At 42.5% G+C, this 23,159-nt stretch overlaps 1 protein-coding gene across 3 annotated transcripts in view; it reads left to right on the forward strand.

The window, feature by feature from the left end:
• cadm3 (cell adhesion molecule 3) overlaps positions 1–23,159 on the forward strand; it is an 85,676-nt gene that overhangs the window by 44,172 nt on the left and 18,345 nt on the right. For all 3 annotated transcript variants that reach the window (XM_086128736.1, XM_086128735.1, XM_086128737.1), the window contains 3 exons: positions 1,757–1,906; positions 15,342–15,494; positions 18,361–18,498. In XM_086128736.1, coding sequence (XP_085984862.1) covers positions 1,757–1,906; positions 15,342–15,494; positions 18,361–18,498 — 441 coding nt within the window. The remainder of the gene's footprint in view (positions 1–1,756; positions 1,907–15,341; positions 15,495–18,360; positions 18,499–23,159) is intronic.

Below are 23,159 nucleotides of genomic sequence, written 5' to 3' on the forward strand. Positions count from 1 at the left end.
GGCTAGAATCTGTGCAAACGTGTACTTGTTACTTGTTTGTGTGCATGCATGTGTGTGAGAGAACCTCATTTTCTGTGCTATTTGTACCTGAATGTGTTTTTTTTTTCTACCCCTGTGCACACATTTGTGTGCTGCCCATCCGTTTACTCATGTGTGAATATACGCTTGTGAGTGTGTTCTCGTGCGTGTGCGTAATGTCTCGTATCACACACACACACGGGCGCGAGTGCCATATCAAACACATCGGACCGGACCCGGCCGGCTGTCTTCCTCGTGCTTTACCTCTACCATCATCATCGTGATCATCGTCATCATCAGTGTCTCACACACACATAAACACACACACACGCGCGCGCAGACGCACACACACACACCTCAATGCAGATAAGAAAGAAGGAGGCTCATAAATCAGCCAGATGCACCTCTCCGCTGGCTGATAAATTCTTGGTGTAAAACAAACAGCCTGCATGCAAACTCAGACACATAATAAAATCAAAGAGGGGGGGGGCAGCGGGACCCCTTAAGACACACACACACACACACACACACTCATCATCCGCCCGCTATCGTCCAATCAGATGACAGGCTTGTACCGCGGCGTTATCGCACAGGATGAGGAGCCTCAACAGGAGGTGAAGAGCAACAGAGCGGGTGAGGACGAGTGGGCAGATGGAGAGGGGGAGGATGGGGGGGCGGAGGAAGGGAGGGAGAAGGCAGACAAATCGAGAGAAAGAAGTGGCGGGAAAAAACGTTCGGGGGTGGTTTTGGATCCCTCCCCGCAAGCCCCACGGTAAAGCCGCACTTGGGGTTTCAAATTGGGATTTGAAGTCCGGATTAGTGTTGCACATTCGGGTTTGAGGCCAAGTTGAAGTTTAAAATAGAGATTGAAAGCCAGGATTAGCGTTTTAAAATGAAGGTTTGTGGCTTTAATTCTTACTATTATGACTCGCCAGCACAGTATTTGACATGATCATTTCCCTCTCTCACACGTGAATGCATGACGGGGCTTTCGGTCTCCCAGGGTACGGCGTTCAGGTCCTCATGGAGGCGTTCCAGGTGCCTCCAGAATGGTCACCATTATGCGCTCTCGTTGACATTCCCCCCAAGTGAGGCCTCCCGCTTCTCAGCCGCTCGGCTTCCTCACACTGCGGCCCTTCTCTCTCACATGCCGCTCACGGCGCACGCTCGCCAGGTGGCGCCAAAAGCAAAAGGGGCCACCGAGGCCTCAGCCAAGGCCACTCAACAATAACATTAGGAGTGGTGTCCTGTTTTGAGTTTCAAATTTGGATGTCAAGACTGAGCTGAGGTTTCAAATTAGGGCTTCAACTCAGGTTTAGGGTTTTAAATCGGGATTAGGATTCCCCGGTAGGCTCAGGATTTCCAACCGGAATTAGGGTTTCAAACCGGTGTTTAAATGTTAGTATTTCCATTTGCAGTGTCAAGACAGGGTTAGGGTTTGTAATTAGCCTTGGAGGTTTTTAATTATGGTTTCAAGCCAATATTAGGGGTCAAGGTAGGATTCAAGTTTCAAATTTTGGGTTTCAAGCAAAAAGTTAAAGCTTCAATTCCGGGTTTAGGTCTGAGCTAAGGTTGGAGCTAGTATACAATTTGAAGCAAGGGTGGGGCTTCAAACTGGTTTCCGGGTGCCAACTCATTGTTGAAACTCTTTTGCATTTGTTGAGGCTTGACATGTTTTTGTTTTGCACGTCACCGTAACGATTCACACAGCCTGACGAGTTCCTTTTGTCCCATGCAGACGACGACCCCTTGCAGCCCGTTACCTCTGATGAGACGGTTTCGGTGGGCGGAGCCGTCACACTGACCTGCCGGGTGGCCGAGAGCGACAACTCGTCACTGCAGTGGTCCAATACGGCGCAGCAGACGCTTTACTTTGGCGAGAAGAGAGGTATGTGAACCACTACACTCAATACCAAGTATGTGTTTTGGAAATCCCTCGTGGAAATTTCCAATGTGTTTTCAATGACCCTTAAAATGCAGATTTGGTATCGTATTGGAAGTTAACCAAAAATATGTGCCATCCAAGTGATATGAACAGCTGTGTAAACCACTACATTGCTTAGGAGTCTTTTGAAAAATATTCATCCTGGTCAATATTGCTTCTAAACCACAGATTTGAGAGCGAGAGTGAGCCAGGGGGAAAAGTAACAAAAAGTTTTCCAAGAACAGGTCCTCCTTTCTCAGGGGGGGCGAGAGAGAAAAGTCCAGACGGGAAGTTTTTTGAAGGCCACCGGAAAGTAGGCAGAAATGAGAAAATGAGCCTCCTCTCCGCCACGATAGCAAACCAAAACCCCTCAAGGTTGCTCTCCACTTTGGAGACAGCTGACGAGCCGAGATGGACGCGACGAGAAATGAGGGCCGGATAGAAAGTCCGCTTGTGGAAAATGCGGCGTACTAAAAGTGCAAAATATGACGGCCAACAGATGACGACGCCCGTCGTAATTCATACACGCAGATTTCGTGGAGCGGGACGTTGTAATTATTAGGTCTCATTATGCCCCCCCACCGAGAGCACTTTATCATAACGCACCCTTTTCACGCGCCATCATTTGTCGCTGCCTACGCTCTTCTACCTGCACCCGCTCAAATAATCCGGGGAGGCCAAATAAATCACCGCTTTGAGGAGTTTCCAAATTCACAGAATTTGGCATTTTGAGAAATTTCAGCCATATCCTTTCATGACAAACCATGAAATTGCAGTTATTCTCTGCCACGGAAATTCATTTTCGCCAAAGCATAACCGTACACGAATATATAAACTAAGTACGTTTTACAACCAGTAGAAGACAAGGTTAGAATAATTTGAAGTTTTTGATCATACAAGTAACTCCCCTCCATCCTTTATATCATTTCTTTGCATGCAAGATTAAAAATCAGTCACTGTCAACATTGTGTAAAAAGAAAAAAGCAACAGCAAAGATATCAGAAGACATCATTTGAAATGATATCCGATGACGGGTGATGCTAAATTTCAAGAATTTCAGATTTTAGTCGTTTTATTTGAGTATTTATCTGATATTAAAGTGTGATAAACCGGAAAATAATTTGAGGACGAATGCAAAGAAGATCAGCGTTCACACCACATCTCCTCTCATGTTTTGGCGTCGAGGCAAAATCACAATACGACGGGAGGCGGGCGCGAGGCGAAAGACAACACATGATGAGTCGCAGGGACGGGCGAAGCACAGTCGGAGATAAATAACCCCTGACAGGATGATGGATGTTATTTTTTAGGTGTACTTTATTTTCTTTTTTGAAAGACGTGATTGCGCCGCTTTAACGCCGCGAGCGCGAGGTTGTCATGCCGAGCATCGGTGACGGATGGCGTGCTGTTCAAAAAAAGAATAATAATAATAATAATAAATTAAAAAACGGCGTCAGCCTTGATTGATCAAAATTGCGATGAGCAACCGAGGTCATAAATCAATCGCCTTACATCATTTGAATCAGATGTTTAATTAGCGTCTCATTTGGATACATTTCAAACCACTAAAAATGTTAGTGTGAATGCCTCCATTTTTTCTGAAATCCACATATTGGCATGAAATTCAACAGCAATGTCTTTCATGAGTTGACCCACAAAAAAGCAACCCAGCCCAAAAAGACACAGGAATTTGGGTTTGAAAAATTCTTCCCCCAAAACCAGTTTGACGTAGCAACATGAAATTTGGTCAGCATGTCAACAACCATAACTAGACCCACAGAAAAACATCCTCAAGAAATAATGCCCGAAAAGTCACAGGAAGTTGTCCATATTGATTTGAGGCGGTCATTTGGGCTCAGTACCACCCACTAGAATTCGACAAAACATTTCAGTCCACCCAACCGAATTGACCTAGCATGATAAAATTTGGGAAGCCTATCAAGAATACACCCACAAAAAAGTCTCAAGAAAACATTAAAAAGCAGCCATTTTGACCCGGTATCTCCCATTAGAACCGAACAACAAAAAAAAACTCAGCCCCCAAAGCAAGTTTGACCTAGCAGGATGAAATTTGGTATGTATGCGCATTATGAGTAGACCCACAAAAAAGTCAAAAGAAACCATGCTCGAAAAGACACAGACAGGCTGCCATTCTGGTTTGGGTAATTTTGCTCATTTCCAGGACAGACAAACTCATCCTTTGAGATTTTGTCCGATTGCAGCCAGATTTTAACCACATGAATAAGGGACTATGAATTTACAAGAGTTTTCACCGTAGCGCACGGGCGGACCATGACTGTGAAAGTTGATGACGCTTTGTAGAACCTTCTGGATTTCGTATTCTTCTGAAGTCACATCAATTCAGGGAAGTCAGTTGAAATTCCCTTAATTCGTTTTTTAATTTGCATTCATTTCAAAGCCACACATACAGAAAAAAATAATAATCCCGCTCTTTTCGAGGGGAGTCACAAATAGTTCTGCAGCAGGCGCCACCTCGTCTTTAATAAATCAAATCAGAATATTAATTGTTGTGGGACATTGAGCCTCGCCGTGTTATTAAAGCTGATACAGAGATGACAAATAATCCCCCCATTCCCTAAAACTCCAAACACAAACGATGAACTTGCCGTAGCCAATGCTGATATATTTTAAGTCCTTAATTCTCCATCATTTATTTTAAGACCCTTTTAAGGACCCGCCGATAGCCTTGAGGGAACGCGTGGGAGTGGAGCGCTGCTAATAGAAGAGATTAAGAAGGCTCAGAAACAGATGTTATTTTTTTTCTTTCTTTCTTTCTTCTGCCCTACGTTAATGCCAAACTATGAGGAGACGAGACTGAAATGTGAACGACGGAAACGCACAAACAAGACGCCACTCGCGCCAAAAGTACCCCGCTGCTCTTTGTTTGTGGCATTGCATTCTCACGTAAAAATAAGAAAACAGGAAGATGAAGTGAGTTATCGGGGAAATGACTTGACATTTTCCATCTTTTATTCAAGCAGCGACTGTTTTATTAAAGTGTAATGAGCAGGCCTTGGAAGCAAATAGATAACGGTAAATAATAATGCCCTCAAAATATCTCTCTTGGTACAGAAATCTCATTAAAACATACCAAAGTTTGCTCAGAAGTCTAAAAATGGGAGAAAAGGTTGAACTTGATATTTAAAAATATACACTTTGTGTTTGCAGCTGTAGCAGCGGAGTTAAAACACAGTATTTTGCTACAAAAAAGTATGATATTTGGCCACTAGTGGTTACATATACGGTATTTTTATTGCAATTGGAGCAGAAATTTAACTTTTGTGAACACCCCATCAATATTTTTTGCAAAAAATCTGATTCAATTCTATACATTTTAGTAAGTTGTTTTCTTGTTCTTGAGGCAGTCACCCGACCTCTGGCAAATCCCCCCCCCCCCTAATAATTTTTAAAGTGTACGATTTCCATCAAACATGATCATCCACAAAAACGTGGCAGACTGAAATTCAATCAAATCACGCAATTTTCAGGTAACTTTAACATCAACACCAATTTAGTTGGCTCGGGTGCGGGCTTGAAATTTGGCTACAAAAATTAGATATTTGGTCAAGCAGCTCTTGGCGCATTTCAAATGTTCTTTTAATTATACAAGTCAAAACTGTATTAATTGAAAACAAATAAAGCCCCATAATTTGCACAATGTTATATTTATTGACTTATTTTTGCAACACTCAGGTTGTAACAAGGTTCCGAAACGTGCCAAGACAAAACTTTTGTTTGACGCATAATGTGTACCTGTCCTTCGTAGGGAATCATTTATTGGGTTGAACATTTTTATGCTTAATTACACGTTAGCCATTTTCGCAGATGGCAAGGTGATTAAAAAAAAAGCTTGTGTGCTATTTTGAGAATTTTAAAAAGAGTAAACAAAAGTAACAAATCTCCTTTGGAAAAAATCAAAACAAAATCTTTTTCGCTGTGCCTTCCAATATTTTGCATGTTTACTTTGACGAAGGACAATAGCCCGCATTGGTTACACTAAACATGCGAAGTCGTCATGACAACAGCATCTGTTTTCCTAATTAAATATCACCTCTGAGCGGTTACAAGAAATGGGAACACAATCGGCAATGCAGATCAGTTGTTTTGAATGCAAAAGTACAGTTTAAAGGTCACACGCCTCCCTCATGTAAATTCACTTTGTTTTGCCAACAATCATGTTTTCTGCGTGAGAACTTGAGGATAAATTGCTTTGCTTGATTAAAAAGGAACGGATTTGCGGGGGGACAACTAACTTTTGTCTTTACAGCGTTCTACTTTAAAAAAAAAAAGGCCTTCAAGGCAGTTTTTTTTTCAGGCTTTACCATAAGTAAAAACAAAAAAACATTTTTCAGGGGTATTCATCAGGGTGAAAATGTGCATTTGGTAGTTGTGGTGGGCATCAACCCCCAAAAGTGCCTCTGTAGCGCCCCCTGAAGGCCAGTTTCACTTTTTCAACATGAAATTTGCAGGTCTACTTAGACCTGCAAAAAAAAGTGTCCAAAACCCATGCCACAAAATACACAGGAACAGGAAGTCATCCATTTTCATATGGAGTGACTTTGGTGTGCCTACTAGATAGTTTTTGTGTTGATTTCTTTGGTTCAAATTAGTTTTTGTTGCACCACTAATCCCTGACATGAGTGGACCCACGACAAAGTCCCAAGAAGCCAGACCCCTAAAAACGCAGAAAGTCTGCCATTTGGAATCGAAGCGGCCATCTTTGGGTCATTTTAGCCGTTGTCAAGCATTCATTGATTGAACCTTTGATACGACGCAGCGAAGCTCCGCTATATTTCCGACAATTTTGAATTTGCATTGCACGTGGGCGGCGAAACGTTTCGGACCCTCCACGCTAACTCCACAAAAATCCCACTTACAGCAAGTGGCACGGACGGCACTGTCTTTGGAGTTATCGGGGCCACTTCGCTCCGCGTTCTATGTATAGCACTGTTTATATTTTCATGCGCGGCTCACCGGGCCTGTCAGCGGGCATCACAGGCAGGCGATGTGCCTGCGCGCCGTTTAACCAGCTAATGGCTCCCTGGCGCTTTACAAAGCGCCGCTGCCGCTGCCAATGTGGACGCGCTCACCTAGTGGGAGGAGAGAGGCAAGTCGGCAAAAGCGCTAGAGTGTGCCGCGCTTGTAAATCACTCCATTAAATAGACGCCTCCTCCGGCCCGGAGACGGTTCGGCCACTTTACAGTGTGAAGCATCCTTAAGTGAAACATGTTGAAATTGAAGGATTGAGACAAATGCGGAAAGGGTGAAGGGAAAAAGAAAAACACGTATTGATCGACATTGCATCAGTTCTTCTGGCTCTCTGGAGAGTATATTAGCGGAGGCCGACATGCCGCGGAAAAAAAAAATAACAGTCAAAAAACACTTTGAAAGTGGCTACATGAAAGACTTTTTTCTGTATTCTGGAGCGTGAGTGTGTTGTTCTTCTTCAAGTGTCCTTAAAAATAACCCAGCGTGTAACGCCAGATGCCAAGAGACTTCAAAGTTACAAAAGCCAATTTATTATTTTTATTTTTTTTTTCAGGTTAAGTATGCCGACAATTCTGTCACTTTGGGATTCACTAATTGGCCTTTTTTCGCCGGCGGCTTCACGGAATGCAAAACAATCAATACGGCCGCGCTTGTTTTAGCGTAACAAGTTGGGTTGTTTTTGGTTTCAACACAGATGGACCAACGGATGGATAGACTGACGTCATAGAAATCCAAATATCAACACAAAATGCTCCTTTTTGCATTGAAACTGTGACAAACTTTTTGATGGGGAAATTTCTCAAGTCAAAGAAAAGTGTAATAAATCATTCTAAAATGTGTGTGTATACTGACGTGACACAGCACATTGTTAATGTCACACTTCAACTGGAAAAGAAAAAAGGAACCAAAATCTTTGCATGTTCTATGTCCCCATTACAGTAGACTGTAGATTGTGATGAAGTTTAAAAAAAAAACAACAAAAAAAACCCCCCCCAGACATCAACAGAAGCAAACACCAGACCAAAAAGACCAAACAAAAACTGACAAAATAACGTGATGATTATGTAGGCATGATACCAAACTGTACTACAGCGAAAAAAAACAAAAATTCCAAAATTGTGCTAAAAGATTTACACAGAGATGGTACAAAAGTGTCTCCTGCGGATATTGTGATTGTTTTGGGGCATTAACACCCACCCATCCCCCCCACCCCCAAAAAGAAAAAAACAAAAGACAAATGATCAAAATCAAATAAAGAAAAATAAATAAATAAATGTGACTTTTTATCCATCCATCCATTATGTGGCCCAAAAAGTCCAAAATCTTGTTTTTGTGTCACAATGACACAATACCGTATCCGTGCATAAACTCGATTATTTAGCACAGATTGCTTTAACCCGTCCACGCACCCAGTGTAACCTGATAACATGATAAGCTGTCCACTATAGTAACTGCTGTCCCTGAAAGAGTTAAAAAAAAGAAAGAAAAACGCCCATCCACCCCATCCTGAAAATATAAGTGGAATGCTCCAAAAAATCCCACCCCCCTAAAAAAAAAAAAAAAGCATTTGAAATGATCATTTCGACTCTCCTCCCTCTAAAACCTGCTTGCAATTCAAGCGCATAACGCACGACGTCTCGCGGCAGGCACCCTCGGCAAACTTTGCTTCATCCGACCGCCTTTCATCGATTATGCACACTTGCGAGGGCGATGATCGTTTTCATTCCGTCTGAAGGCGTGTTCTATGTGGCGCCCAAGCGATCCAGACAAGGAGGATTAGGTGAGGAAAAGGTGGCAGGCGGGGGGGGGGGGGGGGGGGGGGGCGGGGCGGGGGGGGGGGGGAGGGACACAGAGGTGCAAGCTTAACACATGTTTGATGAGCCGCGATCAATCGGCGGCCTTTGATCGGACCAGCCGGTTTGATGAAGCAAAGCTGCCGGCCGCTGAACCGGGATCAGTTCGGAGAACAGGAAGAGAGCAGGACAGGGTGGCACCTTCATTACCATATTTGGCAGAATTGAATTCTAATTTCATCAGCCAGTTAATTGAAAAATACATAATGAATGTTTTTGGGTCTTTTTTTGTGGAGGGGGGGTGACCCTTACTGCGTACAACAATAAAGATATGACTCAGAGGGAGAAGCGTTGACTGTTTTACAGTATGTTGTCATTTAGGATTTGTCGAATTTGGAAACGGAGAGAAAACAGCCAAAAGTGGATAACTTTTTTTTTTTTTTTGGAAGGGGAGGGGGTGTTAATGTGTAATAAAAAAAACTTGACAGGTCTGGCATATTGAAAATTTCTATCGTTGGATGTTTTCGGGAACCCAATCTCTCATTATTGGCAAAAAAAAAAAAACGACAACCTTTATACACTTTATACAGGCAATGTTTTTGCAGCAAATGTGCAAAAATGTACCATTTTCTAAGATTTTCCTGTTCATAAAAATGAATGACACTCACCAAAGTGTCCCTCTGGCTTCTATTTGTCCAGAGTTGAAGTGTGAAAATATTTGCCTTCCTCCTGTGCTTCCTCCTCGCACACAGCAAATAAGACTTGCTAGCAAGTGCGGCAAATAAGGCGGGAGGAAAGGGAATTTATGGATGAGCTGAGCCCACACCAAATGTGTGTGTGTGTGTGTGTGTGTGTGTGTGTGTGTGTGTGTGTGTGTGCATATATATGTATGCATATATATTTATATATAATTTATATCCATGTTTCAAGTTGAAAGAGCATGACAGAGATTAAGAGTATACGTTTAAATTTCCCAATGCATCATCCCATTTAGTCGGGTTTTCTCCAACGCCACAAAAAAAAAAAAAAGAAAGAAAAATTTAAATTTAAAAAAGCTGAAATCTGACGGTTCAGAATGTTTCCGTCAGACGGCTTTGAGTGTGCATGCACTTTGTCTTATCGAATAGCTGGCCACTTGTGCACTTCAATTTGCTGGATAAAAGCCTCCTGACTGACTGTCTGCCTAACTGAGACGTGAGTCAAGGTGCACACTCTGCGGAATGCGCTCATGTTTACTTTCAACTGTTACCCGCACTTTAAAATATAGATACCGGAACGAATATATTTGAATTTATTTTTTTGTTCTGAGAACATGGGCTTCCTCCAGAATCCAGTTGACCGGTGAGAAAATGAGCAAAAAAACCCCAAAATGAGCTATGACGCTAAACCGCAACATTTGAATTTACAAATACAATTTGCATTGAATTCAATCTCACACCAGTTTTTGGGTTCCGTTATAACCAAACATCCATCAAACATAAATCATGCCTTACAAATAGCAGCATCATCTTTGGAAAGCCATAATTACACTTACAGTTTCGCATGCGACAATTTGACGTGGTTTATTTTGAAAAATGGGAGGGGGAAAAAAAATCGAACTTCCCAAATCTCAGAAAATGACAAATGTGTGTGATGTCAGGCGACCAGATCAGAATTAAAAGGAGTTCAAAGTCCAGGGGCACTGAAACTGTGTAAACGAATGTCTATACGTGTGTGTGTGTGTGTGTGTGTGTGTGTGTGTGTGCGTGTGTGTGTGTGTGTGCGTGTGTGTGTGTGTGTGTGTGTGTGTGTGTGTGCGGGCCGGTCATGAAGACAAATGTAGTGACCTTGCAAAGTGATAAAGCATGAAGATAGAGTAGTGTTAGATGTAATAACTGTGTGTGTGTGTGTGTGTGTGTGACAGGTACACAAAATGAAACAAAGACTAAAGTAGGTCTTCATAATAAAATGACTGAGTGAAGTGGAGCAAAATGGTCAAAATATAAAAAAATGAAAATGAATAAATATTAGAGCTTTGTCTGTGGTTGTTGTGGTTTTTTTATTTATTTTTTTGCATTTGTACTACGAAAAGGAGAAAAAAAATCAACACAGACAGGCTGTGACATTTTTAAATGTCAGTGGCACTGCAAAGAATTTGGAGCTCCTTTTCAAAAGTTATGATAACTTTTCCAGGAAAAGTGTAGTCTGTGACCTTTGATGATGTCATCCCGTGTCAAACAATGGCGTTCTTGCTCCGAGAAATACGCTTTCAAGGAATGGAAAAGATGACTGAACAAGTGATCATTTAAAAAAGGGCCGAACGCAAAAAGATCAGGATCAACACTTGGCTGAATTTTGGTGAACAGTGCAACTGCGGTGGGGGCAAAAAAATGCCGGCGGGTCCTGATTTTCAGCCAACTTGGCAGACCAGTTGTGCCAAGAAGAACATTCAAGCACGGTGAGGTAGCGTCCTTGGAGATGCGCCTGACGGAAGGACAGAAAGTCGGTCTGAATTCATTCCTGCTTATACCATGTCTAAATACCGGCGCCGTTCGCGAAAATAGGTTACGCAGTTGAACACGGAAATAGAGCAGCGGCAAGAGAGTTCAACGTTAACAAGTCAATGTTATAACTTGCTGTTGGTTAAGTGAACTGTGTCGCTGCTTTATCAAATAAGTTTTACTGACATCTGATAGTTCTGTTGGCGAGTCCTTCAGCGTAGCTCCATCTGGTGGATGCATTCTAGATTGCATCTTATAATGCGCCTTTTAGTGTGGAAACTACGGTAAATGTTTGTTGACCTCATTAGATCAACAAATTGAGGGATGGATGGTATCAAAATCACCAGCGAAGTGTCCCAGTCCGTTCATTGTAAAAGGAGAGCTGGTCACAAACAATGCTTTTTAAAGGTTAACACAAATTGCAATGTTGGTATTTTCAGAAAAGAAAAAAAACCCTCAAGTTCTTGTGCTTAATTGGCTTTTGCCCCCGGTCCATGCCTTTGACACTTGTGCTCCAGAGAAAAGTACCTCGATTAAACGTTTTTATTCGGTCTAGCACAGTTTAGGAAGCAAGTGCGCGTGTGTGATTATTTTTTTTCCCCCCTCTAAAACGTTTCAACTGCTACAAGACGTCAAAACATGACAGACGGCAAACACGACAACAAAGTAGGACACGCTAGCAGATTAGCATGTTAGCAGCGCCGGATTAATTCCCTTTGGCGATATCGCCGCGTGACAAGTGTGACGCCGCTTTGAAAACAACAACGTAACGACGAGGGGGGAAAAAAGCGGCGCATATTTAAGGCACTGATCCCGACTTCTACCTCTTTTTCCACGTGTCATGTCGGCCCTTCTCAAGCTCCGCCGAGCGCTAGCTGCCTGTCACATCGACGGCCGACTGCGCGTCAACAAACACGTTGTCACGGCGACGTCAAAAGGTGCTTTCATGTGGAAACAACAACAACGACAGCAGCAACACTGTTACTGCTCGCTTGTTTTTGCCTTCAAACCGGGAGCCTGGTATATTCACGGCCCGCTGTTTAAGGAAGACAGTTGAGTGCAGAGACGGGAAGGAAGGGAGACGGAAAGAGAGACAGATGGGAAGATAGACGGGCCTAAAAGTAGAGAGACAGGAAAGCAGGTAGATTGAAAGACAGTGAGTCAGAGAGAGAGACAGGTAGAAATAGAGACTGACCGACAGGATGATGGACATGAGGACAATAGAGAGACAGACAGATACAAAGGAAGCGAGGCAGCAGGAAGACAAGACAGATGAGTGGAGAGAGAAGTATGCAGGAAGACAGGGAGATGGACAGAGACAGAAAGACAAACAGGCAGAGAGACAGATGGAGCATGACGGGAAGAATGATGGACATCAGGACAATAGAGAGACAGACAAATAGAAACAGGAAGGCAGAAACAGACAGACAGGGACATATTCAAGACAGAAAGACAGGCAGAAGGACAGAATGAGAGAGAGAGAGGGAGAGAGAGAGACTGATAAATGAGATGATGGACAGTTGAGAGACAAACCAGAAGCAAGGGAGACAGACAGACAGACAGGCTGAGAGACAAGTAGAACGAAAAGGTAGAGACAGACATCCAAGAAGACAAGCAGCCAACCAAAGAAAGAGACAGGCAGAAAGTCCAAAAGACAGACAGACAGACAGGCAGGCCTCAATCCCACCTTACGAACGCAGCAAAGGTCATCCATCACTATCAAGGAATCGGATTTCATCCAATTACATCATCATCCTCATCATCATCCTCATCTTCCTCATAATTGGAGGCTTTCTCCTCTGTGACACGCCCACTCGTGTCACCCTTCATCTTCATCCTCCTCATCCTCCCTTTCTTCCTGCTCTCCTCACTTCCTCTTACATCATTTTTACACACACACATACACACACACACACACGGAATCATTAATTCCATATTCCTATTTCACCTCTGCCGTCCTCGTCCCCCCCCTCATTTTTTTACCGTCCTCCTCCTCCCACTTTTGTTCGTCCTCCCTCCGTTCTGTCTTGCGCCCCGTCTCCATGGGCCTTTTCATCTCCATTTTGTAAAGCCCCCCTCCCCTTTATTGCAGCAAATAACCAACAGCATCGCACATAAAAGTAGTACAATATTAATGACACCAGTTTCAGCATAGAAGCCGTGACAAAAACTTTGTACTCCCACTGAGTAGGCGCACCCCCCTGCTGCAACTCACCCTTAAAATTCCCCCCCCCATCAAAATAGCTCATAAAGGCGCCGTGTTGTCGTGCGATTTATAGTTATTGAGTATTTATTGTACCCGTTTATGCATTTGTAATCTGGCGCTCCCCTGGGGGTGCGCGCACACCACACTTTAGGGATCCCTGAAATATGGCACACGCTTGGCATAAATGTGAGAAACTCTCATACCCAAACTGCAATTACAACGGAAGGCCCTCACACACACCCCCACCCTCTTACCCCCAGGGGTGCGCACACCATAGTTTGATAATGTACAGTAAACAATGTAAAAACATCAGGAATGAATTGGAATGCACTCATGCACCACCAGGGGTGCACACACCACATTTTGAGAATCAGCAAATGGCATAAATGTTCAAAACACCCATTTGATTGGTTGGCGCTTGTGCACACCCCTACTGCTTGGTGGGGGGGGGGGGGGGAACAATACTGCTTAAATTTTAAAAACTGTCAAAAGAAAACAGCGTTACATTGACTATATCACATACTGTACTGTGCACCATTGGGGGGGGGGGGTGCCCACCAAATCATGACTTGGCATAAATGTGACAAACACTCAAGCAGCCACTACATGGGACGGTTCTTACTCACTTATTGGGCTGCGCGCACCACAGTTTGCGAATAAAAACAACACAACTCCGCATAAATGTTAGAACACTCATAAATACAAACTACCATGAGACTAAATTGGCAGTCACGCACCTCCAGGGCTGTGCACACCACAATATGAGAATCTCTCATAAACATGATGCAGCATAATACATTACGACTTGACTACAGTGTAGTTAAAAACCATCATATGCAAACAACTGTTTGATTTGATGCACCCCACACACCTTGGGGCGCACCACAGTTTGGTGAATCCATGATCTAAAGGACACAGCATATGTAAAAGCATCACGACTTGGTATAATTGTTAGAACGCTCATATGCTACCAGTCATTACACTGGATGGCGTACACGCACCCCTGGGGTTGTGTACACTACAGTTTGATGATATACTGGGTAGAGCGTAGAAAACACCATGATTCTGCATAAATGTTAGAGAAGTCATAAATACAAACTACCATTAGATTGAAGGATAATCATGTGCACTCCTGGGTTGTGCACACGACAGTTAGGGATTCCCAGAAATTCAATGAAAAAAGATCGTGACTTGGTATGAATGTGTAAAAAACTGGGGTGCGCACACCACAGTTTGTGACTCGGACAAATTCATGCTCAAACATCCCTTGCACGAAATGTCCCTCATGCACCCCGGAGATATGCGTGCCGCATTTTGCAAATCCCCGATGTACAAAACACATGGTGAAAATATTAAATATATAAAAATATGACATAGCAAAAATTCCAGGACAGTAATAAATGCACACTACTATTAGATTGGATGGCGATTACGCACCCCCAGCGGCGTGCACACAAGTTTGGAAGTCCTTGATAAAAACATAATGAATGGCATATACAGTATTTTACAAACAATCAAATGGCAACTGCTATAACATATCATTCGATTCATAGATCCCCAGTGGTGTGCACTCCACATTCCGGGTATCCTTGATATACAGGCTACGGTGTGAAAACAACCCGACTCAGCGTAAATATTAAAAACGCTCATTAGATGGGATGACGCTAACGCACCCCTCGGGGGTGCGCCAGAGTTGGCTGATGTACAGGATGCTGTGTAGAGCTCTGATGACTGTGCATAAACGCTCACATGTGCAAAACGGGAGAAAAGGAGGCATCCAGCTATTAGAAGCAGGAAAGAAGTGACTCGTTGGCCAGTGGGGGTGGGTTCTGCGTGAAATATTAATGAGGTTGTTTGTATGAAATTTACCCACAAATGCGTTGTTGTCTTTGTTGTTGTTCCTGCTGCAGCGCTGCGAGATAACCGCATCCAGCTGCACCGCTCCACGCCCACTGAGCTTTCCATCATCATCTCCGAGGTGCAGCTGTCTGACGAGGGCGAGTATACCTGCTCCATCTTCACTATGCCCGTGCGCACCGCGCACGCCACCGTCACCGTGCTGGGTAAGGTCTGCTTCACACAACCATGGCAAGCTATTAAGAAAGAAAAAAAAACTGACATATATATATTTTTTGTCAGAACTTGTTTTTTGGTCACCAAAGAATTGTAATTTTCCTCAAAATTATTATTAAAATTATTATTTATATATATTTTTTTACATGTTCTTAGATTTTTGTTTGATTCAACTCCTTGTTAAAATATTATTTTGGGGTGAGCGAAATTTTTATCTATTGTTATTCGGGGATAAACAAAATGTACATTTTTACAAATTAGGTGTATTTTTACAAAATATATGCCACTCTATAATACGAAATATAAGTTCTAGTAGGATTTATTTATTTATTTATTTTCGTTTCTGAGAGTAGTAAGGATAAATAATCATCACATTTCTCTTTGGAAATATATTTGAAAGTATTTTTTATTTAAGTGTCAATTTTGGAAAATAAATATAATAACTGTTTTGCTTTTTTGAAAATAGGTTGTACTTCCGAAAGCAGATGATGGCAAATTGCTGGGGAAAATCTAATTTTTATTTAAAAAAAGAAACAAATTGCTTTTTTTAAAATCCGCTATTTTGAGAAAATGTGTAATAAAATGAATAATCGTGTTTCTTTTTTAAAAGGAAAAAAAACATCCTTTTCTTCAGACAATAATTGTAATTTTGTGAAAGAAAGCTTTTTTCCAAAAAATAGTTTAGAAAAAGTTCAGAATCATTTTACCTATATAATTTTGCGGGGCTTTGGGGAATTGTTCAAAGTTTATTTTGAATTTCGGAAAAACATTTTTAAAGAAAAAAGTTGCTTGCTGAACTATTTAGTTGACGCTTTAATATATTTTGGGAATTCATGTAATTTTGCAATAACGGAAAAATGTATACTGTTTTGTAAAAATAATTGAAAATCCAACATTTTTAAGTTTTACGTTTCGAAAGTTATTGTTCCACAAAAAACAAAAAAAAATTCAAAGAAGAGTTAAACAGTTTTGATTTAAAAAAAAATCATACATCGCCAAAAATAGTCATCCATAACTAAAACTTTTCTAGAAACTCCAAAATACAACCTTCCCTCCCCCCCTCCAAAAATACATAATTTAGACAAAATGACATCAAACACACATTTATTCCGACGTGATTACGTCAGATTATTCCCAATTGTCTCTGGTACGAATCCTTGTGGGATGACAGTGGATGAGAGGATTTTTTGACTGACCTTGTGAAAGTCACAAAGCACCTGCTTGCCAAATGTGGCTCTCAACCACAATGAAGTATCGATCAGATAAAGAAAAAAAAAAGCATGCTCAATATTTCATGTCGCGGCGTTTCATGCCGCGCGTGTGTGTGAATGTGTGTGCGGGCTATGAAGGAGCATTGAATATGAATGAGGGAATGATAATTGTCCACATACAGACCCGGGTGTCCAGAGAAGCACAAGAAAAAATTGATGAATTATTCCACAACGGGGCTAATGAGGAAGCGCACGACGAGATGGAAAAAAAAAAAAAAAAAAAAAAGGATCTGCGCATATGCGTGTTTTGTTGCCACACTCCATTTGTCCCGCCACTGTGTGGCGCGCAGAGTTTTCGACATTTTTCAAATTTTTGATGCTTCTCAAGGGTGATGAAAAATGTATGCAAGGCAAAATCCACACGGTGCCGTTGCTGTCAATTACTGCAAAATGCACAATTACTGCAAAAATGAACAGGCACTCTTTTTTTGTTGTTGTTGTTGTTTTTTTTTGCTGCACAAGCACACCTTGGCTGACAGTAGGGGGTCCCGAGCCACCTTTTTTAATTACCTTCAAGCCAGCACTGACAACATTAAAAAAAAAACAAAAAAGCACAAAATACATGTCTTACTTTCCCCTCAAAAAATTTGACTTTAAAACTTTTTTGGAATGTTTTATGACTACAGTCCTATTTGTTTTTACTTACTCCTAATATTTTACCCATGGTATTTGACAACAGTAGCATAAAAAAGGCAAAGAGGAGCAATATTTGTCCTTTTTTCTTTTTTCTTTATTTATTTTTTTGGACGCTGTCCACAATTGCCTCCCACCGCTGCTGACATTTCAGCCGGCCCTTGCCACTTTTAATTAACTTTGGTGCACCAATTGACAAAAATAAACATTTACCACAGGCGAAGCCTGTCTCGTTTGACCGACAATCTCCCGCCCCCCGCAATTACTAACACCCCCCCCCCAAAAAAAAACCCTACCATAAAAATGAACTGCCACAATGTGAGTGTTTAATTCCCTGTTTTGTTTGTTGCTAATTACTCATTTATTTCCTGGAGAATTAGGGCGCAGCATCCTTTAGACACACACGCACACACACACACACACACACACGTACTTTCAAAGACGAATAAAAAAAGGCAGGAAATATGGCCACAATTAGCTGACAGCCAAAAAGAGCACCAGACAAATCCATACTTGAAAGACTTGTGTGTGCGCGCACGTGCGTGTGCATGTGGGGCGCCACAAAGATGATTAGCCCGCAATCCAATCAATAAAGCGCAAGCGTACTTTATTGCTCGTGACGGAGAAGCCTCACACAAAAGCTAACCTTTACTTACTGTTACGTTTAAAAACGACACAGCGCTTACGCAGTGGCGCATCAGTCACGACAGTGCACAGCAATTGGAACAAAAAAAGGGCGCATACAGTGGGTGGCACTCGCTACAGATATTTCTTAATTAAAGATGTTTTCTTCTGGATGTTTTATGACAAAGTTGGGCATCGGTTACTCCAGTGGACAGCTACCAAAGAAAATTTCTCCGATATGCTTGTCTCGTGCATATGGAAGAAAATGGGATGCTTGTCGTATTTCAAACGATCCAAATTCTGGGCGTTGTTTGTTTGTTGCCGTCAGGCGTCCCGGGTAAGCCACACATCTCCGGCTTGGAGCATCCTGTGCAGGAGGGCGGCACGCTCATCCTGACCTGCACCAGCACAGGCAGCAAGCCCCCCGCCAGGCTGCGATGGTTCCGCGGGGACCTGGAACTCCAGGGTAGGAACTGTGTGTGTGTGTGTGTGTGTGTGTGTGCGTGTGCGTGCGTGTGAGTGTGTGTGTGCACATCCTTGCCACGTTCCCGCCTGTGCCCGTATGTCTCGGTGTGTGTTTCTGGATGTGTGTGTTTAATATCTTCACTTTCCACGAGTGAGTGCTTTTTTAAAAATGTGTGTATTTGTTTATTCTCCTTAAAAAACCTGAATGAGAACGAGGCTCACTTTTTGCATTTCATGTCATACAAGTGTAGACATTATACTCTACGACCACAATGCGAGAATGGCCTTCCAACCCAGTTGAGAGCTACCCTGAGCCTGGACTCTTTCAAAATAGGCCTGAAAAGCTTTTAGAGCATTTAGAAAGGCTGACAATGTTTAATTATGAATATGATTTTCACCTTGCACCAACTGATTTTAGCCATTCCGCGTCAAGTCTCCCAAATATGACTTGAATTTACTCATTTTTTATTTCATCAAGTCGTTACACGAAATAAAATCATCTGCATCCAGATGCATTTTCTAGGTCGACAGTACAACCAAAATTCTTCTGGACCGACATGATTTTATTTTGCGAAACCAAATTCAACCATTTTTGCGAAAAGCCAGTCGGAAAGCGGATGTCGCCGGGGATAAGCGTCCCGATCCGGCAATAAAAGGCTGTGCGGATGTCGGCATGAAGGGACGAACGAGGTCGGACAATCCCCCGGGGTTCGTGACTGATAAACGGCGGGAAATAGGCGGTGAGGAGACGTCAGGAGAAGACAAATGAATTGACTTTTTTTTACTTGGCCTTATATTCTGACAAATTGCAGCCAGGTGGCTTTTGACCCGACTCGCTTCCTGTCAGCGTGAGAGCTCGCGAGAATGTCCACACAGGCCAGCCTGCTACAGTCCCCTCACATTTATTATTGTTGTTTTATATATATGTATATATTTACGGTTATTTTGATCCAAAAACAATTCTTTAGGGGCAAATGTAATGACTATATTATGTAATACTCTGGCATGTCCCTCCGTATTTATTTATGTATTTGATGACTATGCATCTTTTGTCCGTCACGTATGTTCAAAGTGGTTTTATGATATGATTCGTACGTATGAAGCAATGTCAGGTTTGCGCTGTGTCCTGATCCTTTGGCAATGTTTGCCGTAATTATGGATCACAACGAATCCAAAAAGAATGGAGTGAGGACACAAAGCGGGGGAGGAGCGGCTTGCCTGAGGACAGATTATCTATTCTTTCTCTTAACGCTGAAACAAAGTCGATATGGTGAGCGAAGGAGCGAGCAAAAGAGAGATGGAGGAGCCCTCGCTAACACCTCTTCTTCGACAAATTGGATTTGGCGGATTTTTTTTCCCCTTCCCCAAATGAGTGAAAGTTTTCCACATTCAAAGGTGTTGGACTCGTCTCTTTGACTTACTTCAGGATAGGGAAGAGGAAGACAAATTCTACAGTATATTTGGACATAACGTACAGGCCCTTTTACGAGAGTGGTAGTTAGCTTGGTAGCTTGGTATTTAGTTGGCTAGTTCCTTAGCTTGTGACTTTGTTTGATAATTTGGTACTCTGCTTTAGTTAGTTAGGTAGATAATTAGTAGAATTGTTGGTTGGCTTGTTAGTTATTAGTTAGCTAGGCTCGTTAATTAGTTAGTTGGTAAATAGTGAGTTCATTCTGCAGTTAGTTGGGAAGTTAGTTCATCGTTTGGCCAATCAATTAATATTGGTCAGATCCAGCGATTGGTTATCTGGTCAGATGGTTGATGCTCTCAAATGTGTCGGCCTTGTCTATTTTAGATGTGCTGGCCCTTTAAAAAGTCAAGAGAACGAGAGAGCTTCCAAGTGAATGCAAGTGATCCGGCTGTCCCGATAGCACCAATCACTCTTTGCCTCACGCACGCACACACGCTGTCAAATGGTCCTCGTCTGAGATCGGAGGAGGGAACCTTCTCATTCCACCACTCGACATTGTGTGTGTGTGTGTGTGTGTGTGTGTGTGTGCATGACCGCGTTTGGATGGACATGAGGCTGTGAAGAGAGACAGACAGCAGGCGTGTGTGCGTTCATGTGTTAAGTAAGCTAATGCCTGTGCACGTGTGTGTTTGTGAAGTTAGATTGCGTTAGCGGAGAATAAGTGGTTGTTTTGTCTGTGTGTGTGGGGGGGGGGGGGGGGGTGCAATAAGACTATGCTTTTGCGCGCACGCCTGTAAAGAGATAATGTGTATATAACGTAAGAATTTGTGTGGGTGTGTGCACGTGCGTGGCGCTGTCTACAGGAAATCTCAGTGACAGCGCGTGTGCATGTGTGAAGATGCCGTGTGACAGCGTGTGCGTTTGTGTGTATGCGTATGCTTGAAGACAGAATGACAGCGTGTGTGTGTGTGTGTGTGTGTGTGTGTGTGTGTGTGTGTGTGTGTATGTGAAGACGAAGTGTGACAGAGAGTGTGTGTGAGAGAGAAAGACTGCAATTGACAGTGAATGTCTGTGAAAAGCAGACATTTGTGTGTGCATGTCATTGTGTGCCTGCTTGAACAGGAGATGACATCATGCGTGTGTGTGTGTGTGTGTGTGTGTGTGTGTGTGTGTGTGTGTGTGTGTGAGAGCGCAAAGGCTGCAGGAGGGCTGAGGATGAGGAGGAATTAAAGCCACCACAGCAGAAGCAGAGCCAAGGTGGCTTTGCAGCTGACTAGATGGGAGGTGGGGGTGTGTACGGTGGGTGAATGGGGACGGTGTCAGATGAATCAACAGGGGGTTGGAGGGCTTCGGTTCTTTAAGAAGAGGCGACCGGAGAGCGCAACAGGAGGCGAGTTATTGAGAAGCTGCTAAGGCTGATGAAATGGAGACAGAAATCGGGAAAGCGGATTTAGATAGCGAGATGGGAGTGCGCGCGCGTGCGTGAAAAAGAAGAAGTGGGGAGTGGTAATTGAGAAGAATGAAAGGCTCAGAGCTGTGAGGAGTGTATTAGTTGTACGGCGCGAGAGTGCCATGGATCATTTCGTGACATCCTTCCACGTGCCGAATGCAGCAAAATGGGGATTAATGGCAGCACTTGCGGCCAAAGTGGCAGAATTATCGGCCCCGGGAACTCTTGAACGAGGGCTAATGTGACACGTTCACCCGGTGTGGTGCTGGTATATTCATGAGCGCGATGGAGCAAAAAGTTATCATGTCTTGTTAAAAAATTAGGCTGAAGGGATTCGTCATGAGCAGGAGAGCAGAAATCGGCAACGTCTCATTTAAAAGCCAGCTGAATAGCTGGCGTAGTCATGAGCACGATGGCGCAGAAATAGGTAACATTCAAAAAAATGTAGCTGACACCATTCGTTTTGAGCACCAAGTGAAAATAATAGGAAACACCTTGTCCCAAAGGCAGAACAAAACAAAAATAGGTGATGTCCTGTTTAAAAGGGGGTGTGGCTGGCATAGTCATGAGCATGATGGAGCAAAAATACAGATAAGGCATAGCCATGAAAACGGCAAAGCACATCATAGGTAACCGTTTGTTTAAAAGGGCGACTGTATGTAGCTGGTATAGTCATGAAATTTGGAACGGCTCGTTTCAAAGGGTATGTGGCTGGCATAGTCATGAGCATGATGGTGCAAAAATAAATAACATCCTATTCACAAAAGTGGTATGGAATAATAATAATATTGTGTCAGACTTATAAGATGTTGCCATTATGATAACGATGAACCAAAAATACGTAAAATTTTATTTCAAAAGGCCCCGTGGTAGGCATTGTCATGAGCATGATGGAGCTAAAACCGACATGGTCACGAGTGTGGTTTCAAATGAATTTTATGTCACATCCATATTCCAAAATAGATTAAGTTCAATAAGATTTTATAAAATTATGCACAAAATTTGAGCAACACATTTGAGAAACCTTTTGGAAATGTTTTCAAATACATGAGAAACCCCACTCCGAATATGACAAATTTGAAGGCACCTTTGACAGAACAAAAATGTCACACATCGCCATATCACGATCAAAATGGATCAAATTGAAATTTTGCTGAGAAATTCTACACCGAATTAGCCAAAATTTAAAAGTGAAAAAATGTCATTCGAAATTTTTGCTAATGAGTCAAAAATAAAAGCCACCCCAAATACCTCATATTCGAGGGCGTGATCGAGCTATTTGCAATGACATCAAAATGACAACATTAAAAGTACACAAAAAAAAGAAACCATGAAGTAATTCCCTTTAAAAATGTAATGCTACAGATGTTTTGCCATCAACATTCTCAGTTTTTTTTCATGCCTCACATCCTGCTGCGCTTTGGCGGATCAAAGTATCTCGGCTCAGCTGTGCGGTTTCAAAAAAATGTCAATTTGGTTTTGGAAGAACCACAGTTTTTAAAGCGGTAAAAAGAAAAAAAGAGAGAGAGGCTTAAAATACTTCCATGAGCTATGCTCGGGTCAAAAAAATGTTTTTCCTCTTTTCCGTGACGCAAACCACAGAAAAAAAAAAACATCTCAACTCACAGCGGTTAAATGTTTTGTGTCTTCCCCCGACAACATCCGTTGACCTCGTGTTGCGGATCATCGACGCCTGATATGTCCACTGGAATCTAAAAAAATATCTTTTCAAACTTTCAAAGACAAACAGAGATGCAGCTTTCACCCCATGTGGGAAGGCCGTTTATTTATCTACTTTATG

The sequence above is a fragment of the Hippocampus guttulatus genome, chromosome 14 (assembly GCF_054856545.1).
Source record: "Hippocampus guttulatus isolate MCC_2025c chromosome 14, RoL_Hgut_1.0, whole genome shotgun sequence".
Classification (NCBI taxonomy): domain Eukaryota; kingdom Metazoa; phylum Chordata; class Actinopteri; order Syngnathiformes; family Syngnathidae; genus Hippocampus; species Hippocampus guttulatus.